Source organism: Leopardus geoffroyi, chromosome D1 (genome assembly GCF_018350155.1).
Source record: "Leopardus geoffroyi isolate Oge1 chromosome D1, O.geoffroyi_Oge1_pat1.0, whole genome shotgun sequence".
Taxonomy (NCBI): domain Eukaryota; kingdom Metazoa; phylum Chordata; class Mammalia; order Carnivora; family Felidae; genus Leopardus; species Leopardus geoffroyi.
Genome location: NC_059329.1, coordinates 21,726,951 through 21,748,759, shown reverse-complemented (window position 1 = coordinate 21,748,759; position 21,809 = coordinate 21,726,951). Strand labels below are relative to the sequence as shown.

Below are 21,809 nucleotides of genomic sequence, written 5' to 3'. Positions count from 1 at the left end.
GCCGGCGGGACACGCGCGCACAGACTCCGGCTAGAGCCGCCCTTGGTGTCAGTGGCCGGGCTCCCGCGTCCGCCCCAGCTGCGGAGCCGTCTTAGCACCTGTCGGTCGCTGAGTCCCGGAGCCGGCGCCCCTGACTCCGTCGGGGCCAGGAAGGGGGGCCATGGTTTCCCTGCCCAGGTCCCCAGCGACCAACTTGCTGCGGTTTTTGTTCCTGGGGCTGAGTACCCTCGGTGAGTGCCACCCGGGACCGGAGGCGGGGGGGGGGGGGGGGGGGTAACTTGAGATGGGAAATGGGATGAATACAGCCCCCGAGGGAGGTGGTTTGGGGCACTGGTGAGGAACTGGATGGAAGGGGACTCCCGCCTCTGACTCTCGTCCTCCTCCCCCCACACTTCTCCCCCCTCTCCGCATCCAGGGAGGGCCTCGCTGGCTGGTATTGACTTCTGTCTCCGTGTCGTCCTCGACAGCTACCACTTTGGGTGCAGTGTGTGTGTAGTAGGGGAGAGGGGCAGGGCATCTAGCTGGGTAGACCTCTACCACGAGATGTGGGAACATTCCTCATGCGTACTCCCCACCTCCACCCAGCAGAGCCGGATGAACTGAGCTACTAGATGAGACACTGGCTAAAGAGCTTAAGGACTTAACTCCAGCCCCCCTCATATCCCCCACCCTCCACACAAGCTGATGTGCAAGAACCCCCAGGAATTCCCTGGATCCCAGGCTTAACAAACGCACTTCGTGTCATTCCCCAGCCCAGATCCTCTCTCTAGCCCCCTCCTGCTTCCTGCCCTGGGAATAAAGGGAGGTGCCCCAAAAGCATGACCGTGAGGTCACTTGGGACACAGGAAATGGGGGAGGGGTTTGAATGCCTAGAGGAGCAGAATTGTGACCCCCCCCCCCACAACGAGGTCCACCATCCCCATTGGTTCCCAGAGCCAAAGGGACAAAGGAAATAGAGAGGAAGTTCCTCAAAGAGTCAGAGAGGAAGGGTGCCTCCTTAGAGCAAGTGCCTAAGGAGTGTTGAGGGCTTCCATTCCTACATCTGGAGGGAAAAGGACCCATCATGAACTAAGCCCATTCTAAGCTCGTTTCACTTACTCCAAGGCTTTCTTGCCATCTTTTTTCAAGGATCCTGAATAGGGTGAAGGGTGAGTTTGTCAAGGTCAACTTTAACCCCTTATTTCTCTCACTTTGGAAGTCACCAGATGCAGAGAGCTATGCAGTGCGATTCAGTCACAGTGATGGGGTCCGAGATGGGGGACACCTAATGCTCACCCGTGCCCCCTTTAGCTTTGTGCTGCAAGGTGTGGGGACATGAAGTGGGTCCCCAGACAAAGAGGGCTCTAGAGCAGCCCACTGGCCACACTGAAGATGGAACATCTTTCTGCCCCTTTAGGCTTCGTGGGCCTACTCCAGGATCCCTTAACTTCCCAGGTCCCTCCTCCCAAGGTCAACCTCAATGCCCCCTTCCCTTCTGCCTTTCCCCCATCTCCCTGCTGGCCATTTGGGAAGCAAGGGAAGAGAAAAGTCCAAGTTCATTGCTTGGGCCTGGTCTACATCTCTCCTGTAACCTCTTCTTTTTCTATCCTAACTTTGAACCCCAGTTTTTACACGACAGCCCAGGCTCAACGTCCCCAGCAGGCCACTGCAGGGGGCTGCTGACCTCTCCGTGGCCGCTCTAGAGTTAAATGGCACTCTGGCCGCCACCGGGCGCTTGGGGCAGGCATCCGCTCTGCTGGGCTAGGCTGCACCGGGCTCTCCCGGAGGCCAGTCTGTTCCGCGCTCCTCCGCGGTTCTGCGCTGCTGCCCCTGGGGCGTGAGAAGCCGGCGGGGGGAGTTTCTCAGAGAAAGGGAGACTAAAAATAGTAGCCCCGGGGAGCGGGCCCATTTTTGTGCTCTTTAGGCCCTTGCCTGCTCTCTCACTCTGGTCTCAGAGTGGGCCAGAAGGGTCCCTTTCTTGGGGTGCCCCTGTGTCCTGCACTCAGACCCACTACTCTGATGTCCTCTCCCCACAGCACCACGGACCTTGTAAGCGAAAGGGGCTTCTGCTGCAGCGGGCACCCAGACCCGAGGACAGGGAAGCCTCGGGCCCCCTTCAGCCATTGGTTTCTGACCGGGGCGTGTGCCCAGACCCCAGTGTGTCCATCACTATCTTTTACCACCCCTAGTCTTCCTTTTGCAAAGTGGTAGGATAAATGCAGGACCTGAGGGAGGTCGTCAGGGTCGCCTGTGGCGAAGAAGCTCTTGCCTCTCCCGGGACCCAGGCAGGGTTCCCAAGGGGAAACGTTTGTGGTCTCTCCGGAGTGTGCTCCAGAAAGGCCAGGGAAGATCCGGCACTGCCCGAAGGCCTCCCGGCGTCCCGGCTCGGCGAGCGGGCCAGGTCCCCAGGGGGGTCGGGCTCCTTGAGGCAGAGGTTGTTTTCGCCTCTAGAGCCTCCGGTCTAGCTGCGCCTCCGTCATTGTCTTCTGCCTTATCACCGGGCACAAGTTTCCCGCCCGGCCCGCGGGGACCCGCCAGGAAATGGATAAGGGGGGTGCGGCGAAGGCCAAGGAATAGGGCCGGGGGTTCTGTAAAGACGCACAGCCGGAAAGCCGTGGGGGTGGCGCGCATCCTGGCCGGATCTGCGCCTGGCCCTTAGAGGCCTTTAGGGCCTGCTCCTGGAGGGCGGAAAGCCGGGCCTGCGTGCGGCCTCTGTCCGCGCCTTGGCCGCCTGGTCACCATGTAGAGATGGCATCTCAGATTCCTATGCAGAGTGCTGAGGCCAAGGACTACGGTGGCCAGCATCCTCAGGCCTGGCCGGGTACAAGCCCGAGGTTATCCGCCCGCCCCCGGAAGGGTTTAGGATTGGGCTGCTCCATTGCCTCTCTGAAGGGCAGAATGTGAATGTTTTCTGGACGCCATCATGCAAGCATAGATTCCATTGTCCTCTCCTTGAAACTGACACCCCAGTCCACCGCCTGAACTCCATACGCACGCAGACATAAGATTTGTACTTGATTATCAGGGGACCATCATGCGTGTTCCCGCTCTGCCAAGAGTTCCTGTAACCTCACAGGACCCGTCCGGATCGCCTGGACCCAAAAAGGGCCCCTTTCTGGGTTCTCAACTCTCCGCTTTCCTGGGGAAGTCCCTGGGTCGGGACTGAGCCTGGGGGCCTGGGGAGCACTACCGTCAGTGGGCCAGGTGGAGCGCTAGATCAGAAGGAGCCGCGCGGGTTAATCGGTAACCGGCAGGCCTTCCAACCCCCTCTGCCCATCGCTGGCGACCCTCAGCAGCATCGAGACCCACTCTGGCCCAGGGAAATTGGGGGAGCAAGTGAGCTATGCAGAGTGTAGATGAAAAGTGTTAAACCTACCCTTCCTCTCAGATGTCTTCCCCTCCCCACTGGAAATCTGCCCCCTCTTCCTGGTGCTCTGAAATCTGGATACCAATAAATGCACAGAAATGTGTCCCTAACCCTGTTATGAACCCAGGAGCTGAGGTTGTGGAGAATAAGGTCTGATAAAATCCCAAAGCAGGACACTAGGTCTGCCGTCCCTGGGCAGTGTGGGATCTTGCAAGGTTCGTCCTTTCCTCTGCTGCCCTGGGCAGGGCTCTCAAGCAGAGTGGGAAGCCAGCCCTCCACGCTCACACCTGTGGCTCTTGTCCCCAGCGTCCCCCTCGCAGGCCCAGCTGGAGCTCCACGTGCCCGCTGGCCTCACCAAGCTGAAGGCGGTGGAAGGAGCAGAAGTAGTGCTCCCGATGTGGTACACCCTGCAAGGGCAGGTGTCCTCCAGCCAGACGTGGGAGTTGCTCACCGTGATGTGGTTCTTGGAACAAGAAGGGAAGGATCTGAACCAGGTGAGGGAGGAAAGCATCTCAGCCGGAGGCTGGCTACACCCTGTGACTGAGGGCAGGGAAGAGCTGAGGAGAACAGGAGGGGTGGCCAGGGAATGGGGGACAGGGAAGGAGTTTCAGGAAAATGCAAGGTCCCTCACGGGCTCAGTTTTTGTTCTGAGCTTGGAGGCTGCCCCAAAGAATTTTCTTGTCCCCAATTTTCCCTAGGAATCCAGCACACGAAACACTGGAAAGTGGAAAGGCATTTTGCTTTGCTTTGCTTTGAGGAGGGGCAGTGAGGATTGGGGTTTGAAGAGGAAGGAAGGGTTAGGGCAAGTATTCCATAATTTTAAAAAGCTGAGCATCACCCTATTTTCATCTTCTCTGTGCTTTGGACACTGTCACAGGCCACTTCTCTTCCCACGTGATTATCTGTCCTGCTGCCCCTTCATACACTCCTTTGAGAGGCAAGTGGTAGGCTCCTGCCCCACCCCCCCCCCCTCCACCTCCTAACATCAGACCTATTTTCAGAGGCAGATTTACCCAGAAGCCAATGAAATGTCATTTTCAGAGCCCCTTATTTGCATGAGCTCCTCCCTAGGCTCTGAAAAATATGTTCTAGAAGTCATTTGATAAATAGGGGGTATGTGTGACAGAAATTGAGATTACAGGGGTAGATGTAAGTTTTGCAGGGCCTGAACTTATACATAGGGAAGGGGGGACGTCTTCAAGAAAAAGAAGATTAAAAAAAGATATTTTAAAAATCCTGGATCTATCCCTGAATTCTAAGTTTCTGTCATAAATACCCCTTGTTTACATTATCCCTCACCCATTATACCACCTTTCTAAACATCCGAAGTGGGAGATAAAGAGACAAGGCACAGGGGATCAAGAAGCGTCATGGTAAAGAGAACCCAGGGTCAGTGAGGGTGGCTAGGGAGAACAGGGTGAATGGGGAGCTGGTACAGGTTGGAGGGGATGGGTGCAGGGGAGGAGCACTTGAAGACTGCCAGTGTGGGGGAGGGGATGGGCTGAGCCCGCGGGCACAGTGTATACATGTGATAACCGGGAGGCGTCGTGCCCCACACCAGGTGTTGGCGTACATCAGCAGGACCACGACAAGCAAACCTAGGGTATCCCTGGTCTACTCCATGCCCTCCCACAACGTGTCGCTGCGGCTGCAGGGCCTCCGGGAGAAAGACTCTGGGTCCTACCGCTGCTCTGTGAATGTGCAAGACCATCAAGGCATAAATAGGAGCCACAGCAGCAAAACTTTAGAACTCAGTGTGCTGGGTAAGTGTGAAGCACACACTTTGCAATACCGCCCCAGCCCCCAGGGAGGTCAGGCGGGTCTCTCCCAAAAGGCTGCCTGTAAAGGTTGGAGGAGGGCAGATGGAGTGACAGAAGAGGGAGGCGGGGAGTGTAGGAGGTGGTGGAGGTGGGGGTCTGTTGGTTCCTGGGGATTGAATTTTTAACCTGTCTCCCTGCTCCAGTTCCTCCAGCTCCTCCGTCCTGCCGTCTCCTGGGTGTGGCCCGTGTGGGGACCAACGTGACCCTGAGCTGCCAGTCCCCCAGGAGTAAGCCAGCTGCCCAATACCAGTGGGAGCGGGCACCCCCATCCGCCCAGGTTTTCTTTGCACCAGTTTTAGGTGAGGGAACTTCTAGAGACAAATGAGTGTGTGTCTGGGGCAGGGAAGGATGAGAGGCATGGGGGGGGTGGTGCGGGGGGGGGGGGTGTGTGTGAAAAGGGGAGGCAATGCTGCCAGGTACTGAGGTGGAGGAGGACGTGGGGAGAAGTGTGGAAAAAGATGACCCACCAGGTGCAGGCACTGTGTTGAGGGCTTCTGCATGCTATGTACTTTTGTATGTACTTTTGTTACTGAAGAGGGTCTAGAGCAGATGATCTGCATTCGAATTCCAGCCCGGCCATTGACTAGCTGTGTGACTCTGTGCTTCCATTTCCTCATTTATTTATTTTTATTTATTTTTATTTTTAAAATTTTTACTGTTTGTTTTTGAGGGAGAGAGAGAGTACGAGTGGAGGAGGGTCAGAGAGAGAGAAGGAGGGGCAGAGAGAGAGAGGGAGGGGCAGAGGAAGGGGGAGGGGCAGAGAAAGAGGGAGACACAGAATCTGAAGCAGGCTCCATCCGGGCTCCCAGCTGTCAGCACAGAGCCCAACACAGGGCTCGAACTCACAAACCATGAACTCACAAACCATGAGATCATGACCTGAGCCGAAGTCAGACGCTTAACCAACTGAGCCATCCAGACGCCCCTCCACTTCCTCATTTGTAAAACGGGGATATCACAGCCCTGATTTGAACACACTAGCTACAAAAGATATTTGGGGACAATTGGAACGTTTTCAATATAGATAATTAGATAGTTATTATTAGGTATTAGATCATTCTTTTAGAGAACTATTAATTTATTGGGTGTGGCAATGGTATTGTAGTTATGTGGTCAGAGTCCTTATTTTTTGGAGATTCATGCTGAAGTACTTATTTTTAAATGTCTCACAAAAATTCTTTGGGGCACCTGGGTGGCTCAGTTGGTTAAGTGTCCAACTTGGGCTCAGGTCATGATCTCAGTTTGTGGGTTCCCAGCTCAGAGCCTAGAGCCTGCTTAGGATTGATTCTCTGTCTCCTTCTCTCTCTGCCCCTTCCCCGCTCATGCTCTGTCTCTCTTTCTCTCAAAAATAAACATTAAAAAATTTAAAAAAAAACATCTCACGAAAAGAGAAATGAAATAAATATAGCAAAATGTTAGCAATTGTTGAATCTAAGTAGTGGGTATATGAGTTTTCAATTTGTCCCTTTTTCTACTTTTCATTTGACCAATTTTATAATGGGTTTATAAATATATAAAAATATATTTATTTTTTAAGCTACTTTTTTTTTTTTTTTTTTTTTTTTTTTACAGAGGGGGAGGAGGGGCAGAGGGAGAGAGGGAATCTTGAGCAGGCTCCACACTGAGTGGGCTCAATCCCATGACCCTGGGATCAAGACCTGAGCTAAAATCAAGAGGTCAGATACACACTGACCGAGCCCCCCAGGCTTCCCAAAAGTTGTGTTTTTTTGTTTTTTTTTTTTTAACAGTGCTTATCTCATAGGTTGGTTGTGAAATTTTCACAAGTTTGTACACATAAGGGACTTAGTCTCTGGCATAGAGTAAGCAACCAATAAACTTTAACTGTTATAATGACTATTTCATATAATGCTTTTAATGCCATCATGGAGGTCATATTACCCCATTTTATAGATGAAGAAATTGGGCCCCAGGAAGAGGAAGTAACTTGTTTAAAGTCACATGGCCTATTCGGGAGCTCAGGTTTTCTGATTCTTAGCCTAATATTTTCTTTTTCACCACACCTCCAATCTGGAACAGAAGTAAAACTGATATTTGGGTTTCTCTGGGCATCAATTCCTCCTTAAATCTTTTTAGATTTCAGTTGGGGACACTGGGCAGAAGAAATGGAGAGGGGCATGGAGCTAGCAGCTTTGTACCTGAGGGGAGAACTCACCATGGCGGTCACAACTTTTCCCACCATGAGTCTCCCAGAGAATCAAAGAGGACATCCTGGAAGGGGCAGAATTTTTCAGTGGGAAAGAAGGTCCCTGGACTGATGGTCAAATTGTGTCCACAGATGCCATCCGGGGGTCTTTAAGCCTCACGAACCTTTCCAGTTCCATGTCCGGAGTCTATATCTGCAAGGCCCACAATGAGGTGGGCAGTGCCCAGTGCAATGTGACCTTGGAAGTGAGCACAGGTCAGTGAGGGGTAAGTGTGGTTAAGGAGAAGATTGGTCACTGGTGGGGGTGGGGCTGCAAGAGGAGAGGAGGCCTGTCTGCTTGTCCTGGTCAAATGTTTGTCCAAATGTTTGGTCACTGGCTGGCTGACCATTTCCTGCTGACAGTCAACCCCTCTTCTTAACATGGAAAAAGAGAAAAACTGTTAATGGTGGCAGTGGGGTAGTGGGATTGGAGGGAGTGGAGAACGGCTGGGGATCTCCCTCTGACACCAAGGTTTCCCCAGGGCCAGGGCCTGCTGTTGTTGCCGGAGCTGTTGTAGGCACTCTGGTTGGACTAGGACTGCTCGCTGGGCTGGTCCTCTTGTACCATCGCCGGAGCAAGGCCCTAGAGGAGCCGGCCAATGACATTAAGTAAGTGTCCCCAGTCTCTGTCCCAATGGGGTTCTCCTAGCTTCCCTCAGCTGGGAGTTTAGGCAGTTGTCATCTAAAGGAAAGGTGGGCGGTGACTGAAACATCATTCCATTGGGGGATTTTAAGGGAGAGGAGAGTGAACTGGTGTGTGAGGGGGAGTAAGACAAAGCAGGTAGAAATCCCCCCTCTTCCCCCATCCAGCTTCTGACATCTTATTACTTCTTTGATGACTAGGGAGGACGCCATTGCTCCCCCGACCCTGCCCTGGCCCAAGGGCTCAGACACAATCTCCAAGAACGGGACCCTTTCATCTGTCACCTCAGCACGAGCCCTCCGGCAACCCCAAGGTCCTCCCAGGCCTGGTGCACTGACCCCCACACCCAGCCTTTCCAGTCAGGTCCGGCCCTCACCCAGGCTGCTCAGGACAGATGGGGCCCACCCTCAGCCAACATCCCCCAGCCCTGGTGGGGTGTCTTCCTCCACTCTGAGCCGCATGGGTGCTGTTCCCGTAATGGTGCCCGCCCAGAGTCAGGCTGGGTCTCTGGTGTGATGGTCCAGCCACTTGTTAGCTAAGCTATCTGGTTTATCCCCTTCTTCTAGCGGTCACCCCTAGCAAAGAGGCCTGAGTCTTGGGAGACCACCTTCTAGACCTCCAGTCCTCTGCCCCCACCTTTCTTTCCTATGGGAAAACTGAGTCTCAGTTAAGACTCAAATTTTCAGGAGGTAGAAGGGGAAGTGGACCTCAGATTATGAAGAGCGTCCGCCCCCTTGCCTAGTTCTCTCAGTGGCTCTAGTGAATGCTGCTGAGGTTGGCTACCTGCCCACTGGGGCCCTGGTGGGGACTGCCAGTCAGGGAGTCCTCCAGGCCCCCTTGATCTGTACTCCACCCCATCTAACATCACCCTTCACTCCTGAGCCAGCTCCCTGCATTCAGATAACCTGTCCTGCTGGCTTGGCTGGGTTTTGCTGGGGCAGGGGATAGAGAAGGTATTTTTTAAACTAACTTGAAATGTCTGTTTTTGTTTTTATTTTGCAAATTTTAATAAAGATGCATTGTGTTTGTATGGAAAGTGAGAGTCAAATTGCCTTTTCAAACCCAAGAGCGCCTCTCCACACAGCTTCCCAGAATCTTTAAAAGGGTCATTTGCTATCAGGTGGCCGGAAGGCCCCAGAAGCCTGAGGCTGGGAAGATCCTAATCCACTCTGGGGGGTAAGGGGATGAAATTTGGTGCCCTGTCTGCTAGGGCTTGAGTTCCCAAGGCTTGGGGTGTGGTGCTCTTAATCTCCAGCTTCTTCTTAAGGGTGGGAAGAGTCACCTGACTTATGCCTCTTTCTCCCAGACCACTGAGTCCTTAACAAACACATCTCCTTGCCCAGCCAACAGTGACCCCCTGGTAGTGGGGGAAAGCTGGACATGGTACGGGCAGGTGCCCCAATTCTGCCACACCCTTTCCTATCAAGAGTGGGGTCTCTCCTCCAAGACTTCTTTGCCCCTGAAATGGAGTGGCTCTGGGAGTGGGGATGTGGCTCTAGTTTCCACGGAGACTTCTACCTCACAGCAAGTGGTGATACAGGTGCCAAAGAAGGGATCTCAGAGAAAAGAAGAAGGGCTTGGAAGGAACAGGCATCTCTGAAGGGATCAGAAAGGGTCTTCTGTTCTGCCCAGGTCTCATGCTTGGGGTGAGGCCCCAAAGTGGTGATGTCGTTTGTTATCAGAATGCCCCCCTCTTCTTCCAGGGTGACCATTTGCCTACAGAGAGCTCCAGTTCCGACCCCTTCCCCTTGGGTGCCCACCCAAGCCCAGCCCTTGTCCCAGAGCCTGACAGCTTCATTAGTTGGGGGGAAAGAGGACAGAAAAAGGGAGCAGGGCTAGAATGATTCCAGTATTGGGCCTAGAGGAGGGAGGAGCATTTCTTTACCTGAGGGCACAGGCCTCTCCCCTTGTTTGCTCTGAGATAGCCAGTCTCGCTCCTGCCCAGCTCGAGGAGGCTGCCCTGTGGGTGCTGCCTTCCCTCCCCACCAGACCCAGACGCCCAGACCAACCCATAGACGGCTGGACGGCAGGACTCGGCCATGGCCCAGCTTTCTGGGCTGTTGCTCTGTGGGGCCCTGCTGGGCTTCGCTTGCCTGGGTGAGGAGGCGGCTGGGAGGGACCGCGGTCAGAGCTGGGGCGGGGCGGGGGGGGGGGGGGGGCGAGGCCTGACCTCCAGGCTCCTGGGGCCTGCTCAGTTCTGCGGGTCAGGCTGGGAGGAGGGGGCTCGGGACGGCGGGGGCGAGGCCGGGAGAGGGCGTCGGAGGCCGGGTGGGCGAGGGCCACAGGCGCGCAAGCGCAGGCGGGCAGGCAAGTTGGGTCTCCCCGGGAGGGTCTAACCACCACCCGACCATTGTTTTCCTTTCTCTGGCAAACACACCCGCGTACCTGACCCAGTCTCAGTCCTTTTACCCACAAAAAAACCGGCTGGGGTGTGTGCTCCTCCCTCCCGGAAACCTCAGGTTTCGAGAAGGGATGGGTTGCGGGGAGGTAGGTGAGCTCCGCAGGAGGGAGGGAGCCCCCAGCCTCGGCCTCGGGAGCCGAAGGTGGGGCCGGACCCTCAGACCGCCGGGATTTGGCGCCGGGCCTCCGCCCCACCCCAACCCCGGGCCTGGCGCCGTCGAGCGCTCCTCCCGCCGGCCTCCCTCTGCGTCCCCCAGACCCCGGGGTAGCCGTGGAGGTGAAGGTGCCCGCCGAGCCCCTGAGCACCCCCGTGGGCAAGACCGCCGAGCTGACCTGCAGCTACAGCACGTCGGTGGGAGACAGCTTCGCCCTGGAGTGGAGCTTTGTGCCGCCGGGGAAGCCCCTCTCTGCGTCCCATCCCGTGAGTTGAGAGCAATTGCGCTCCAGCGGGGCGGCCCTCCTGCCTCTTGGTGGGGTTGGCTGGGAGGGGCTGGTACAGAGGGCCCACCCAGGATGAGGGAGCGGGGTCAGAGAGGGTGCGTTTGGGGATCAGTGAGCTCCGAGGAAAACATGAGTGGACTCTTTTTAGATCTTCTTAGGACCACAGCCTGCACGACCTTGTATCCCGTATATGGCTCTGTGTATCCAGCCTCCTCTCTCCTAGCCCCGACGCGCAACTCCCCTATTCTAGCGCAGTCCCAGTTTCCCTTAATAAACCCATTGAGGCTAAGCTCTGGAGACTGTTAGTAGAATCAAATGATGCCCCTTCCAGGAATATTTGCATTAATTCCCCAACCCTCTCCCCATCAAGAGCCATGCTTAGCTGAAAGCAATAAATATAGCTCAAGTAGCACCTAGGAAGGCATGGTATTTGGGGACAGATAGACCTTGCTGGTTCTGACTCCAGAGCATCAGTTTCCCTGTCTGATATAAAGGAAGGGCCTCTTTTTTTTTTTTTTTTAAAGTTTATTTATTTATTTTGAGAGGTGGGGAGAGAGAGGGAGAGAAAGAATCCCAAGCAGGTTTCAGGCTGTCAGCACAGAGCTGGATGCGGGACTCAATCCCACCAACCTCAAGATCATGACCTGAGCCGAGATGGAGAGTCAGAAGCTCAACTGACTGAGCCACCCAGGTGCCCCTAAAGGAGGGGCCTCTTTGTTTTGGAGAAAGGACTGTAGAGTTGACACCAGGCAGAAAAAGGCACACATGTGTGTCTTTTGCTTCTCCCCAGATCCTGTACTTCACCAATGGCCATCTGTATCCAACTGGTTCTCAGGCAAAGAGGGCCAGCCTGCTTCAGAACCCCCCCACAGGAGGGGTAGCCACCCTGAAACTGACTGATGTCCACCCCTCGGATACTGGAACCTACCTCTGCCAAGTTAATAACCCACCAGATTTCTACACAAATGGGTTGGGGCTAATCAACCTTACTGTGCTGGGTAAGGCCGGCTGGGGACCTACCAGACACCCATGTACCACGAAAGATTGCAGTGGCCCTGCTAAATCTGTTAAATCTTCTCTCTACCGCCCCCCTTCCCCACCCCATATCTCGATTTCCAGCCCAAGCATACAACTGCACTGGGGACCCCAAGGGAAAATGCCTCCTTCCCAAAGTCTTCTAATCTAGATGGTCCTACTCCTGCCCCACCCTCCTTGAAGAATGACTCCTCCCTCGGCCCCTAGAAAAAAAAGATTCATGAGAGAGAAAGCCCTTCCCATACATGGGGATCTGAGTCATGGCCCCAACAACTCTATCTTTGAGAGAATGTCTCATTTGTAGCCCAGATTCTTTCTCTCCTTAGGTGAGTGGCAGAGAAGGAGAGTGGCCACTAAAGGAACAAGGGCCCCTCTCACAAAGCAGCAACTTTGTGCTCAGAGTTTCCATCTTACTCCAACCTAGAGCCTGCTCATGGATGAGCAAACAGAAACTATTAAAGAGGCTGGGGATGTCTAGATGGAAAAGTGAAGGTTTAGGAGGTGTATAACAACAGCATTCAAATATCTGAAGGGTTGTTTTGTGGAGGAGAGATTTTTCATTTCTCTTTGCGGGCCTGGAAGGCAGAAATTAGGACCAAATGGGTGGATGTTATATTAACACAGATTTTGGCTCAGTATGAGGAAGAATTTTCTAACAATCAGAACTTCCAATAGTGGGAATCATTTCCTGGGGATGCAGTGGAATGTGAACAGAAGTGGACTACTCTTTGGTAGGAGTATTGGAGCAGGAATTCTAGCATTTAATGGGAGTGTGGCTAAAAGATTGCTAAGGTACTTTCTGTGATTTTTGCAGTGCCTCCCAGTAGTCCCTTGTGCAGTAAGAGTGGTCAGACCTCTGTGGGGGGCTCTGCTGCACTGAAATGCAGTTCTTCCCAGGGAGCCCCCAGGCCAGTGTACAACTGGGTACGCCTTGGATCTTCCCCTACACCTTCTCTTGGCAGCATGGTGCAAGGTAAGGGCCCAGAACATCTGGGAAGAGAGGACTCAAGACTGGGGCAAATCTGTCTCTAGACTCCATATACTCACACTATCAATTCCATGCCTGTGGGTATGAGACAAATTGCTATACCTTTCCCTGCATCTTTCTTGGTGTCCTGTATTGCTCCCTCCTGTCTATCTTCCTGCAATCTGTGGCTCTATGGTCCTGGGAGCATTTTTTAACTTAAACGTATTCCTGATATCTTAGAAGAGAGTGGAAGGCAGGGGGCATAAGATTCCCACTTTTGGGGATTTCTTAAGGGTCATGAATCATTGCCAAACTTCCTAGAGAGGAAACTGAGGCAGAGTAGCATGGACTGGCTTGAATCACAGTCAGTTTCTTTGGAGGAAACATATAATTGGGTAAGAGCCTTGGCTTCTCAGCCTCCTCATGCTTGCTCCAGCCCCAGCCCCAGCCAACTCCTTTATGGATCCAGAGAACCTTCCAGATCATCTGGTGTCTGCTCTGGCTTCTAAAGGGAAAGTAAAATGCTTAGGAAGACATTTGGGTGAGCTGAGTCACCCCAGAGGCTACAGTTTCTAACAATCAAGACTCCCCCCCCCTCCCCCCCCCCCCCCCCCCCCCCCCGCCTCCAACCAGGAACCTGACATCAGCTAGTAAGCATCCCTCCCCAATTCCTTGCCTTCTCCCCATCCTCTGAAAAGGCAGCTGTGTAGAGTGGAAAGAATACAGAAGTGGCAGTGGCTTTGGCACTTTCTGGGTCACCTTAGACAGTTACTTTCCTTCTCTGAGCCGGCTTCCCCACTTTTAATAAATGAGGTTAGCCCCTTCTTGACAGGATTGTTGTAAGGAGGTAGTGAAATTTGCTTTCATCTTAGTAGGTGCTCACTGTGATTCAAATGAATGATGGAAGGCTTCCTCCTTACCCTCTAGATGAGGTGTCTGGCCAACTCATTCTCACCAATCTCTCCCTGACCTATTCGGGCACCTACCGCTGTGTGGCCACCAACCAGATGGGCAGTGCATCCTGTGAGCTGACCCTCTCTGTGACTGGTAGGGGACACTGGGCAGAGGCCCAGCTGGCAGGCCTGGGTTGGAGAGGCTGCATGGAACTATCTGGGGAGGGGCCAAGGAAGGTCTGCTGCTCTGAGCTTCCTGTGTCTCCTTAGACCCATCCAAAGGCCGAGTGGCTGGGGCTCTGATTGGGGTGCTCCTGGGCGTGCTGTTGTTGTCAGTTGCTGCATTCTGCCTGATAAGGTTCCAGAAAGACAGGAGGAAGAGGCCCAAGGAGACATATGGGGGCAGTGACATTCGGTGAGCTGGAGGGCTGGGGGAGGGTACAGAAAGGGAGAAAAGGGCTTAGGTGATGAGTGGGTGACTCCAGCCCTCAAACTCTGACATCTTTAGGGGTGTTTGGGGATAAGGAGTGCTGTTCAGCTCTGGGATTTGGTGTGGGGGGGGGGCAGTACAGCAAGTGCATTTGTGTGTGAGCAGTGTGCAGGGTGGGGGACTTGGTTCATGGCTTCCCTCACCCTCCTCATACTTCATAGAATTTTCAGTTTTTGAGGCCTTTTCATACATATCTACAGGATGTGGATGCCAGGAGTTGGATTTGCCCTGAGCCCTCAGCTGAGTTCAGTTTTTCTGTGTGGGGGTAGTAAGGAAAGGAGAGGCAAAAGCTGCCTGTGTCATCCGCTTTAGCTTGTCAACCTTTGGGTCCTGAATAGGGATCAGAGCGCTAGTTCTCAGAGTGTGGTCCTCAGATTACCTGGACAGAACATACCAGGAGCTTGTTAAACATTCAGATTCAGGCTGCTTCCTATCCCTCCTGAAGCAGAATCTGTGGGGGCGAGGGTGATGGACCTGGAATCTTCATTTCAGCCAAAATTCCACAGATGATTCTCATGCACAGTAAACATGTGAAGTCCTCAGGTTAGAGGATGGGATGGGGGGCGGAGACCTCTGAGGGATGCCGCCAGCCTTCACTAAAAATTTGCTTATATCTACCAGGGAGGATGCCATTGCTCCTGGGATTTCTGAGCAAACTTCTGTGAGACCAGATTCTAGCAAAGGGCTCCTGCAGAGACCCCCCTCTTCCAGCAGTGTGACGACCACCAAGTCCAAGCTCCCTATGGTTGTCTGATTTCTCCCCCTGTCCTTGAAGGGGAATATCAAGAATTAAAGCCTTTGGGTATCATATGGTCTCCCTCTTCTTTCTGCCGGCATAGCAAATTCCTTTTCACCAGTAGGAGACGGAATGGGCTGGGAGTCCTAGAGGTGATGCTGTAGGTGGGAAGTTTGGCTCCAAGGGAGTAGGTTTTAACAGAGGTCCTCTTCCCCTTTGCTCACCTCCACTTTTTGGTTTGATCAAGTGAAATTTGCCCAAGCTTCAGGTGGTGGCCTTGTGCACCCAAACTCCCTCCCCTCTGGCACCCTCTGAATACTTGGACATTCCTCTTTATTGTTCACATTCCAACCCAGCACGGTCACATGCACACACGGAGATAAAAATCCTTCGGGCCACAACCCCAGGAGCCCGGCGGGGGCAGGGCTAGCAGGGGCGGGGGCGGGGCCGCGGCAGACTCCTCCTACCGAGCCTCCCAGGCGCTCGGCGTTTGCATAAACAAGGTGAGAGCTGGAGAGGCGGCTCTCGGGGTGCGCTGGGGGGGTGGGGAGGGGAAGCAGATTACAGGCAGGCGTGGAGTTATAGGTGCGAAATAGGTACTTCCCTTACGATCAGAGCAAGAGGCATCCGGCACCATGAAAACCCTCTTCCCCTCTCTCCTCGCCCCAGAGCCAAAATTCTGGGGCTAGGCTGGGGCGCGAACAGCACAGAGACGCAGAGCGCCCCCTTCAGCTGCGCACAGAACGAAAGGACTGTTTTTTGTTGTTTTTTTTTTTTAAGTGAGTATACTTGGGCGACGCTTAGGGCGCCCCCCGCAGTGCGCGCAGGGAAGTGCGCGGAGACTGCGGAGGCAGAGCTGCATGCGGGGTGCTGGCGGAGGTGGGCGAGAAGCAAAAGAAGGAGGATGTGGGAGCGCAGGGTTTGGGGCTAGGGTGGGAAGAAAGGGCGAATGGGGACCATTCTAGACTGGAGGACTAACTAAAAGGGCACAGACTTAGCGACTCCTCGATGGAGCCTGCCTGGGAGTGGGAGTCTCTGGGGACGCAGGGAGGGCTCCTGAAGCTGGCAGGTTGGTGGAAAGGAGAGGATCACAAACACGGCAGGGAAGTCTCATCACTGCGAAGGGGACGCGCCATCCGTCTCTCCTGGCAACTGAGGACAGAGAAGGTCTGAGCACCTGCCCTCCCCGGTGCTTCCTCTCCTTCTTCCTTCTCCCTTCCCGAACCAGGACAAAAGGGCGGGAAGGGCCAGGGGACCCCAGTCACCCAGAACCCCCAATCCGAGTCACTGAGCTGAAATAAGCCCGCGGCCAGTGCGTGCGTGCGCCTCAGTGTGTTTATAGCCTCAGGCCGGGTTTGTGCAGCCAAATGGGGGTGGCTGCGGTTCTGTATAGGTCCAGGTGTGTCCCTGTCGCAGCCTCAGGCGTCCAGATGGATCAGGAAACCCTCAGGCTGGGAGGGGGTGAGGGCGGGCAGAGGGAAGGGTGGACGATTGGGTCCTTTTCTCCCACTCAGGCCTCCCACCCGTTTCCGAGTCGTATTCATTACCTTTGAAAATGCTCAGTTCTTCGGTCCAGGGCGGGGCAGGAGGGAGGGAGGAGAGAGAGGAACAGGTGAGCTCTCGGAGCCCGCAGCACCTTCAGCCTCCTCCCAGCCACCCACCTCACGTCCCGGGGGTAAGTCCCCCACCCTTAGCTCCCTCTCCACCTCTCCACCCGCTGCATGCCCTGAGTCCGCACTCTTTCCCGGGGTGGGGGGTGGGGAGCGGGGCCGCTCGCAGCAGGTCCCGGGCTTGGGAAAGGGGAACCCTGCGGCCCGCCGCGCCCCGCCCGCCTCACCTGGCCTAGTCTCCGCTGGGGCCGCCGCCCGCGCCTCCCCGGGCGCCCCCAGCTCCGCCCGTTCCCCCGTGGCCCGGGCCCTTCCGGCCGCGCTCTCCGCTCTTTATCTTCTTCCTTGCCATGTGGCCCCGGAAACTCGCCTGGATTTTGGCAGCGGCCGCGTTGGCGCCAGGATCGTCCAGCGGGATGTCTAGAATGTCGTCGTCCGGCTTGGAGCACGCGCTCTCCTGGGGGCGGGGCGGGGCAGGGGGTACTTGTGGGGTGACTGGGCCGAGACCCCGCGCGAGGATAGGGTAGGAGTAGAGCCTTGCGGAGCTGAGACGAGGGAGACGCACGAGTGGGAAGCGCAGAGAGGGGAGCTGCGGGCGCGTCGAGAAGGGCTGAGGAAGGGCTGTGCGTGTGTGTGTGCGTGCGTGTGTGTGTGTGTCCCTCCTAGGGAACGGCAAGCAAAAAGGAAGGGTCAGGGGGTCAGGTGGCCACGGCCCTATTCCCAACTCGGGAAAGAGACGTGCACGGTGGGACGGGGTACAAGACAGCCAGATAGCTCTGAGGGAAGGGTCCTTCACCATCAGCAGAGCTGAGGAGCTGCAGAACTGATGGCTGGTGGGCTGGGAGGAGCAAAATAAACCATGAGAGGGACTGGTGGACGTGACGGCCCCTCCCCTTGTCCTCAGAGGGTGCCTCCGGCTCAGAAAGGCTCCTTGCAGGAGTCCAGGATTCCCTTGGACAGGGTGTAGAAGAATCAGGCCAGTCCCTTCCCTGAGTAAAATCACACCAGGACTCAGTGCTGGAATTAGGGTGAGAGTGGGGCTAGCCCCTGGAGTCAGCCTCCTTCTCCCTAGGGCTAGAGGCCCAGAGACTGCTTTGCCACGGACTCTTCCTTTTCTAATGTTCCCCAGGAGGCACTCAAACACAGAAGAGAGGAGATGGTCTGGAAGAAGCTGAGAAGGCTTCACTCCAAAAAAAAGGCAAAGGAAAGATGAGTAGGAGCAAGTAGCCCTTAGCCTTGTGTGCTCCAGAAGAGAGGAATTATGACAATAGCTACCCATTAAGCACTTCCCTTGTTCCAGGCACAGTAACACAGTGTTTTACAGACATTATTTTATTTAGTCCTGGCAAAGCTATGACGCACCTTTTATTGTTATCCTAGTTTACCCCTACTAAAACAGATGACTTAAGTGTTTATAAACCTTACATGAGGTGATACGGATGGTTACTATGATTTAGATGGTATCTATGATTTAGACCCTTGTATGTCAGAGTCCAGAGTATATTTTTAACCCCTATTCCGTAAAAATCAGCAGAGGCCATCAAGAAAATGACCCGAGCTCTACCACTTGCTACCTGTGTGGTTTGGGACAAGTTATCTAATGTCTTATATCAGCTCCTTCATCTGAAATCAGGATATAACATCTACCTCTGTGGGTTGTGAGGAACAATAAACCCCATGATACACATAAAGTTTCTGGCACAATCTAGTCACTCAGTGTATAGTATCTATTACTATGATTCTTTTAATTAATAAGTTTATGTGAAATAGTTGTTTCTGTAGGCCGAAAGTGGTCATATAAAAACAATTTCATATGGTTCCGCCTATAATAATCACATCCACCCCTACTCCTCAGGTTTCTGTCTCCCATAACCTGCCCTATCTGACAGTGGAAAGGGTTAGGGAATAGATGGAGTTGATTTTAGAGGTAAGGCTCTGGAATGGAGAGGGCCTCCGTCCCTGTGCCCCTTTGTTGGTTAACATTACAGCATTAATGTGAGTTGGGATGCAGATAGTTACTATGGAGTTAAAAAGGCATTTTGCTTTTGCTTTGGCCCTCTGGCTTCTAAGAATTGTCCTTTTTTTTTTCTCTCCCCTAAGGACTTCTACTATTTTAAAAATGGCTTCCGCTCATCATGCTTCACAATGCTGTTGTCATTTCCTGGGTTTCAGAGTTTTGCAATTTGTGCTCAAGATGCCCACGATTGATTTAAATGCAGTTAAAAGGAGTTATCCAGAAGCCAGTGTGGTTGTGGAGGGGACTGACACTCTTTTTGTCTTCTGCAGGTCTAGCGCTCTCTCTCTGACATCTTAGTCTCCACCTGTCATCAGAAACAACTCTTTTGGGTTCCTTGATCTTAGAGCTCAGGCCTCTCCTGGGATATCCTTAGGGAACAGTGAAGTGTCTCCTCAACAGAGGACAATGATCACAACAACAACAACAACAACAACAACAACATAAACCCATTCCTGACCCACCTCTCTTTGGCAGTAGCTGTGGAGGAAGGAGTACCTTCCCCCAGTCATGTTAAGGCCAACCTGCTGTCTCTACCCACCCCAGCTGGATACAGAATGGAAACCTGGAACAAGAGGAAAAGCCACCCAACACACTGTTCCTCCCCCAATCAGCCTCCTCTCACTCCAGCTGAATTCTCAGGGCAGAACTGCTAGAGAGAGTAAAAGGAATCTGGGAAGCGTCATGGTTCCTGGGCTGGTGCCTTCTAAAGCCAAGATCTGATGATGTGTGCCTGAGAGCTCTGTAGGAACTGGAGGTGGAAAGTGCACTAGTGGCTAAAACAGGAGCCAAGGCTTCTGGTCCCAAGTGGGCATATCCCTTCACCCCTGAGGGTCTCAGTTTCTTCAGCCACAAGTGGAATTTAGCCTAGATGAATAAATTCTTCTTTAGGTCCCAAATCCTAAAAGCTTTAAGAATTATCCCTTCCTAATGCTTATTGTATGCCAGGCCCTGTGCTAAGTGCTTCGCACACATTACCTCACTGAATCCCCATTTCAGAGGTCAAAAAACAGCCTCAGAGACATTTTGTAACTTAGCAGAGGCCAGCAGAGCTAACAAATTGTGATGGGATTCAGAAGCCTGGCTGTTAATGACTGCCTCAGGACAGGTAATTATTTCTATGAGTTCAGCTAGACCTCTAAGTTCAACTAGACCAAGCAAAAGAAAGGAGTGGGATCCAAAAAAATGTCTTTGCCTTTTCATATTAAGTGAATGTAAGAAAGGCACATATATGTGACTATGTAAATTAGCAACTGGTACATTTGAATCGACAGCACTGCCTCTTAAAAAAAGAGGCAGGTTTTCTTCTCATTTCTATCTGAGCCTCCTTACCAAGGGGTAAGAAGGAAATAAGGCAGGATTGTTTCCCAAACACCAGGTCAGATGGTCAGCAAGGAGAGCCCCAGAATGAAAGATGAAGAGAGTCCTTCCTGCCTTGGGGTGCCTGGCTGGCTCAGTGGGTAGAACATGCGATTCTTGATCTTGAGGGGGTTGTGAATTCAAGCCTCACTTGGGCGTAGAGCTTACTTAAAAAAAAAAAAAAAAAAAGAGGGCCCTGCCTCTAGACCCCAGATGCACTCTGTTCTCTCCATGTCCCAGCTCCCTTCCAGCTAGGAGTCCACCTCCACATAATGGAGATGGGGTAGGAAGGTGCCCAGTTCCAGCCCTGTCCCAGCCCTCTGCCCCTGTCACCTCTTCTCCCTTTTCTTGCCCTCTGCACAGTTTGACAATCGGGCTGCCTCCTGCTCAGTCCTTTAGCTCTGCCGATCTAGGACAGGGCCTCACAGGGTTGTTGGGATGATTAAATATAAAGTCAGGCACATGGCAAACATTCACAAAGTGACAAATATTACTGATATTATTAAATCATAATAACTATCACAACAATTTGTCCCTAAGTTCTTTCTGCCTCTTGGTACGAAGTCTCACCTCTTATAAACTGGGCTATTCTTTCCTTCCAAACCTCACTTTTTTTTTTTCTTTTGTAAGCTGTAGTGTGGAGGGTGGGGGGCAGGCAAAGTCATAACCTTATCATTAGCCGGGTTGACTGAATGACAGAGAACGCAAGGGCTTTGGAGTGGTCTTTCTCCATAGATAGGGGCTAAAAATAAATAATAATTAAAAATAAAAATAAATAAACACATTTTATATACGCATGATCACTGTATTCCTCTAGTGTGCAGGGAGCCAGGTCCTGTGCCGGGCGCCTTCATACCCAAGTCACCTTAACAGCAACCTACTTTGGCATTAGGCACTTGCCGCATCCAGGTCTCCGTGGGCGCTGACAAATTGCAGACACTTCCTTCCCTCGCCAGCAGGGCTCTCTCGCGGTCATTTCACCCAGCCCCCTTCCAGGGCTAGAAGGCGTTGGGGGACGGGCCAACCCCTCCCCAGAACCAACTGACTAGGCTCTCTGCTGCCCATCATCATTACTGAGCTAACCGATATGAACGACTGTCCCATCCTGCTCTGTACAGTGCACGAGGGTCATGGAGATCATCCCGTCTGCCCACCCACGGCGGTGGCAGTGGGATGGGGAACCGGGCGAGGGCAAAAGCCAGGGGGAAAGGATACCGAAAGGAGTCGCCGCAGCTTCGCTACAGTTTACAGCGCCTCTCTGGAGGAAGTTCCTCTTCTCGTCTAACCTGCAGCTTCCTTGCTGCAGAGACCTGCCGGGTTCCCAGTCCAACCTAGGCTGCCTGGCAGCTGGGCGCCCAGACGCCCCCGCGAGTTGGGGAGCATTTTTCCTAGGGCTCCAAGTCAGGCGAGTGCCTTCCACCACCCACCACCCACGTCTCAGCAGGCACCCCTATGGCTCTTGGGTCTTCTGCACCCTCAAATGAACTTCCATCCCTTACTCTCCCTCTGGGGGGGGCGGTTCTTGGGGACCCCTTGCCCCAGATCAGGCAGAGTGCCGGTCCCCCCGGCCCTCTAACTTACGGTGCAGCAGTCCATGCTGGTGTTGGGGGTCCTTGGCTGGGGCACAGGCTGGCGCAGGGCAGGGGTGGGGTCTGGGTGGGGACTCTGGGGCCTTGGGGCGCCCGCTGACCAGCGTCGAAACAGCCGCTCTGCTCTCGGGTCCTCTCTCCCGCGCTCAGCTCTGCTCGCGAATGTAACCTGAGCCCTTCGGTCGAGAAGCCAATCAGGATAAGCCTTGGGCAGGGCGGGCGGGGATATTGCAGGGAGGACCACGCCCCCTCTCTGCTCCCTCCGC

The 21,809-nt window shown here is 53.7% G+C and overlaps 3 protein-coding genes across 4 annotated transcripts; 2 read left to right on the top strand and 1 right to left on the bottom strand.

Annotated features, from left to right (window-relative positions):
* The first annotated feature begins 41 nt into the window (after positions 1 to 41).
* On the top strand, positions 42 to 9,048 carry ESAM (endothelial cell adhesion molecule). Its single transcript, XM_045483308.1, has 7 exons — positions 42 to 230; positions 3,653 to 3,840; positions 4,908 to 5,109; positions 5,310 to 5,465; positions 7,463 to 7,585; positions 7,852 to 7,978; positions 8,213 to 9,048. The coding sequence occupies exons 1-7, from the start codon at positions 161 to 163 to the stop codon at positions 8,526 to 8,528; spliced, it is 1,182 nt and encodes a 393-aa protein (XP_045339264.1). The 5' UTR covers positions 42 to 160; the 3' UTR covers positions 8,529 to 9,048.
* A 116-nt stretch (positions 9,049 to 9,164) lies between these two features.
* VSIG2 (V-set and immunoglobulin domain containing 2) lies at positions 9,165 to 15,046 on the top strand. Of its 2 annotated transcripts, XM_045483309.1 has the most exons (7): positions 9,165 to 10,109; positions 10,670 to 10,833; positions 11,644 to 11,851; positions 12,703 to 12,861; positions 13,783 to 13,902; positions 14,019 to 14,163; positions 14,860 to 15,046. In XM_045483309.1, exons 1-7 carry the CDS (start codon positions 10,052 to 10,054, stop codon positions 14,990 to 14,992), a joined length of 987 nt encoding a protein of 328 aa, XP_045339265.1. In that variant the 5' UTR covers positions 9,165 to 10,051; the 3' UTR covers positions 14,993 to 15,046. The 2 variants fall into 2 exon arrangements, with proteins under 2 accessions (XP_045339265.1, XP_045339266.1); XM_045483310.1 differs by lacking the exon at positions 12,703 to 12,861.
* A 244-nt stretch (positions 15,047 to 15,290) lies between these two features.
* NRGN (neurogranin) lies at positions 15,291 to 21,700 on the bottom strand. Its single transcript, XM_045483312.1, has 4 exons — positions 21,536 to 21,700; positions 16,812 to 17,038; positions 16,522 to 16,539; positions 15,291 to 16,126 (listed from the first exon to the last, which is right to left on the bottom strand). The coding sequence occupies exons 1-2, from the start codon at positions 21,548 to 21,550 to the stop codon at positions 16,817 to 16,819; spliced, it is 237 nt and encodes a 78-aa protein (XP_045339268.1). The 5' UTR covers positions 21,551 to 21,700; the 3' UTR covers positions 15,291 to 16,126; positions 16,522 to 16,539; positions 16,812 to 16,816.
* Between the last annotated feature and the right edge of the window lie 109 nt (positions 21,701 to 21,809).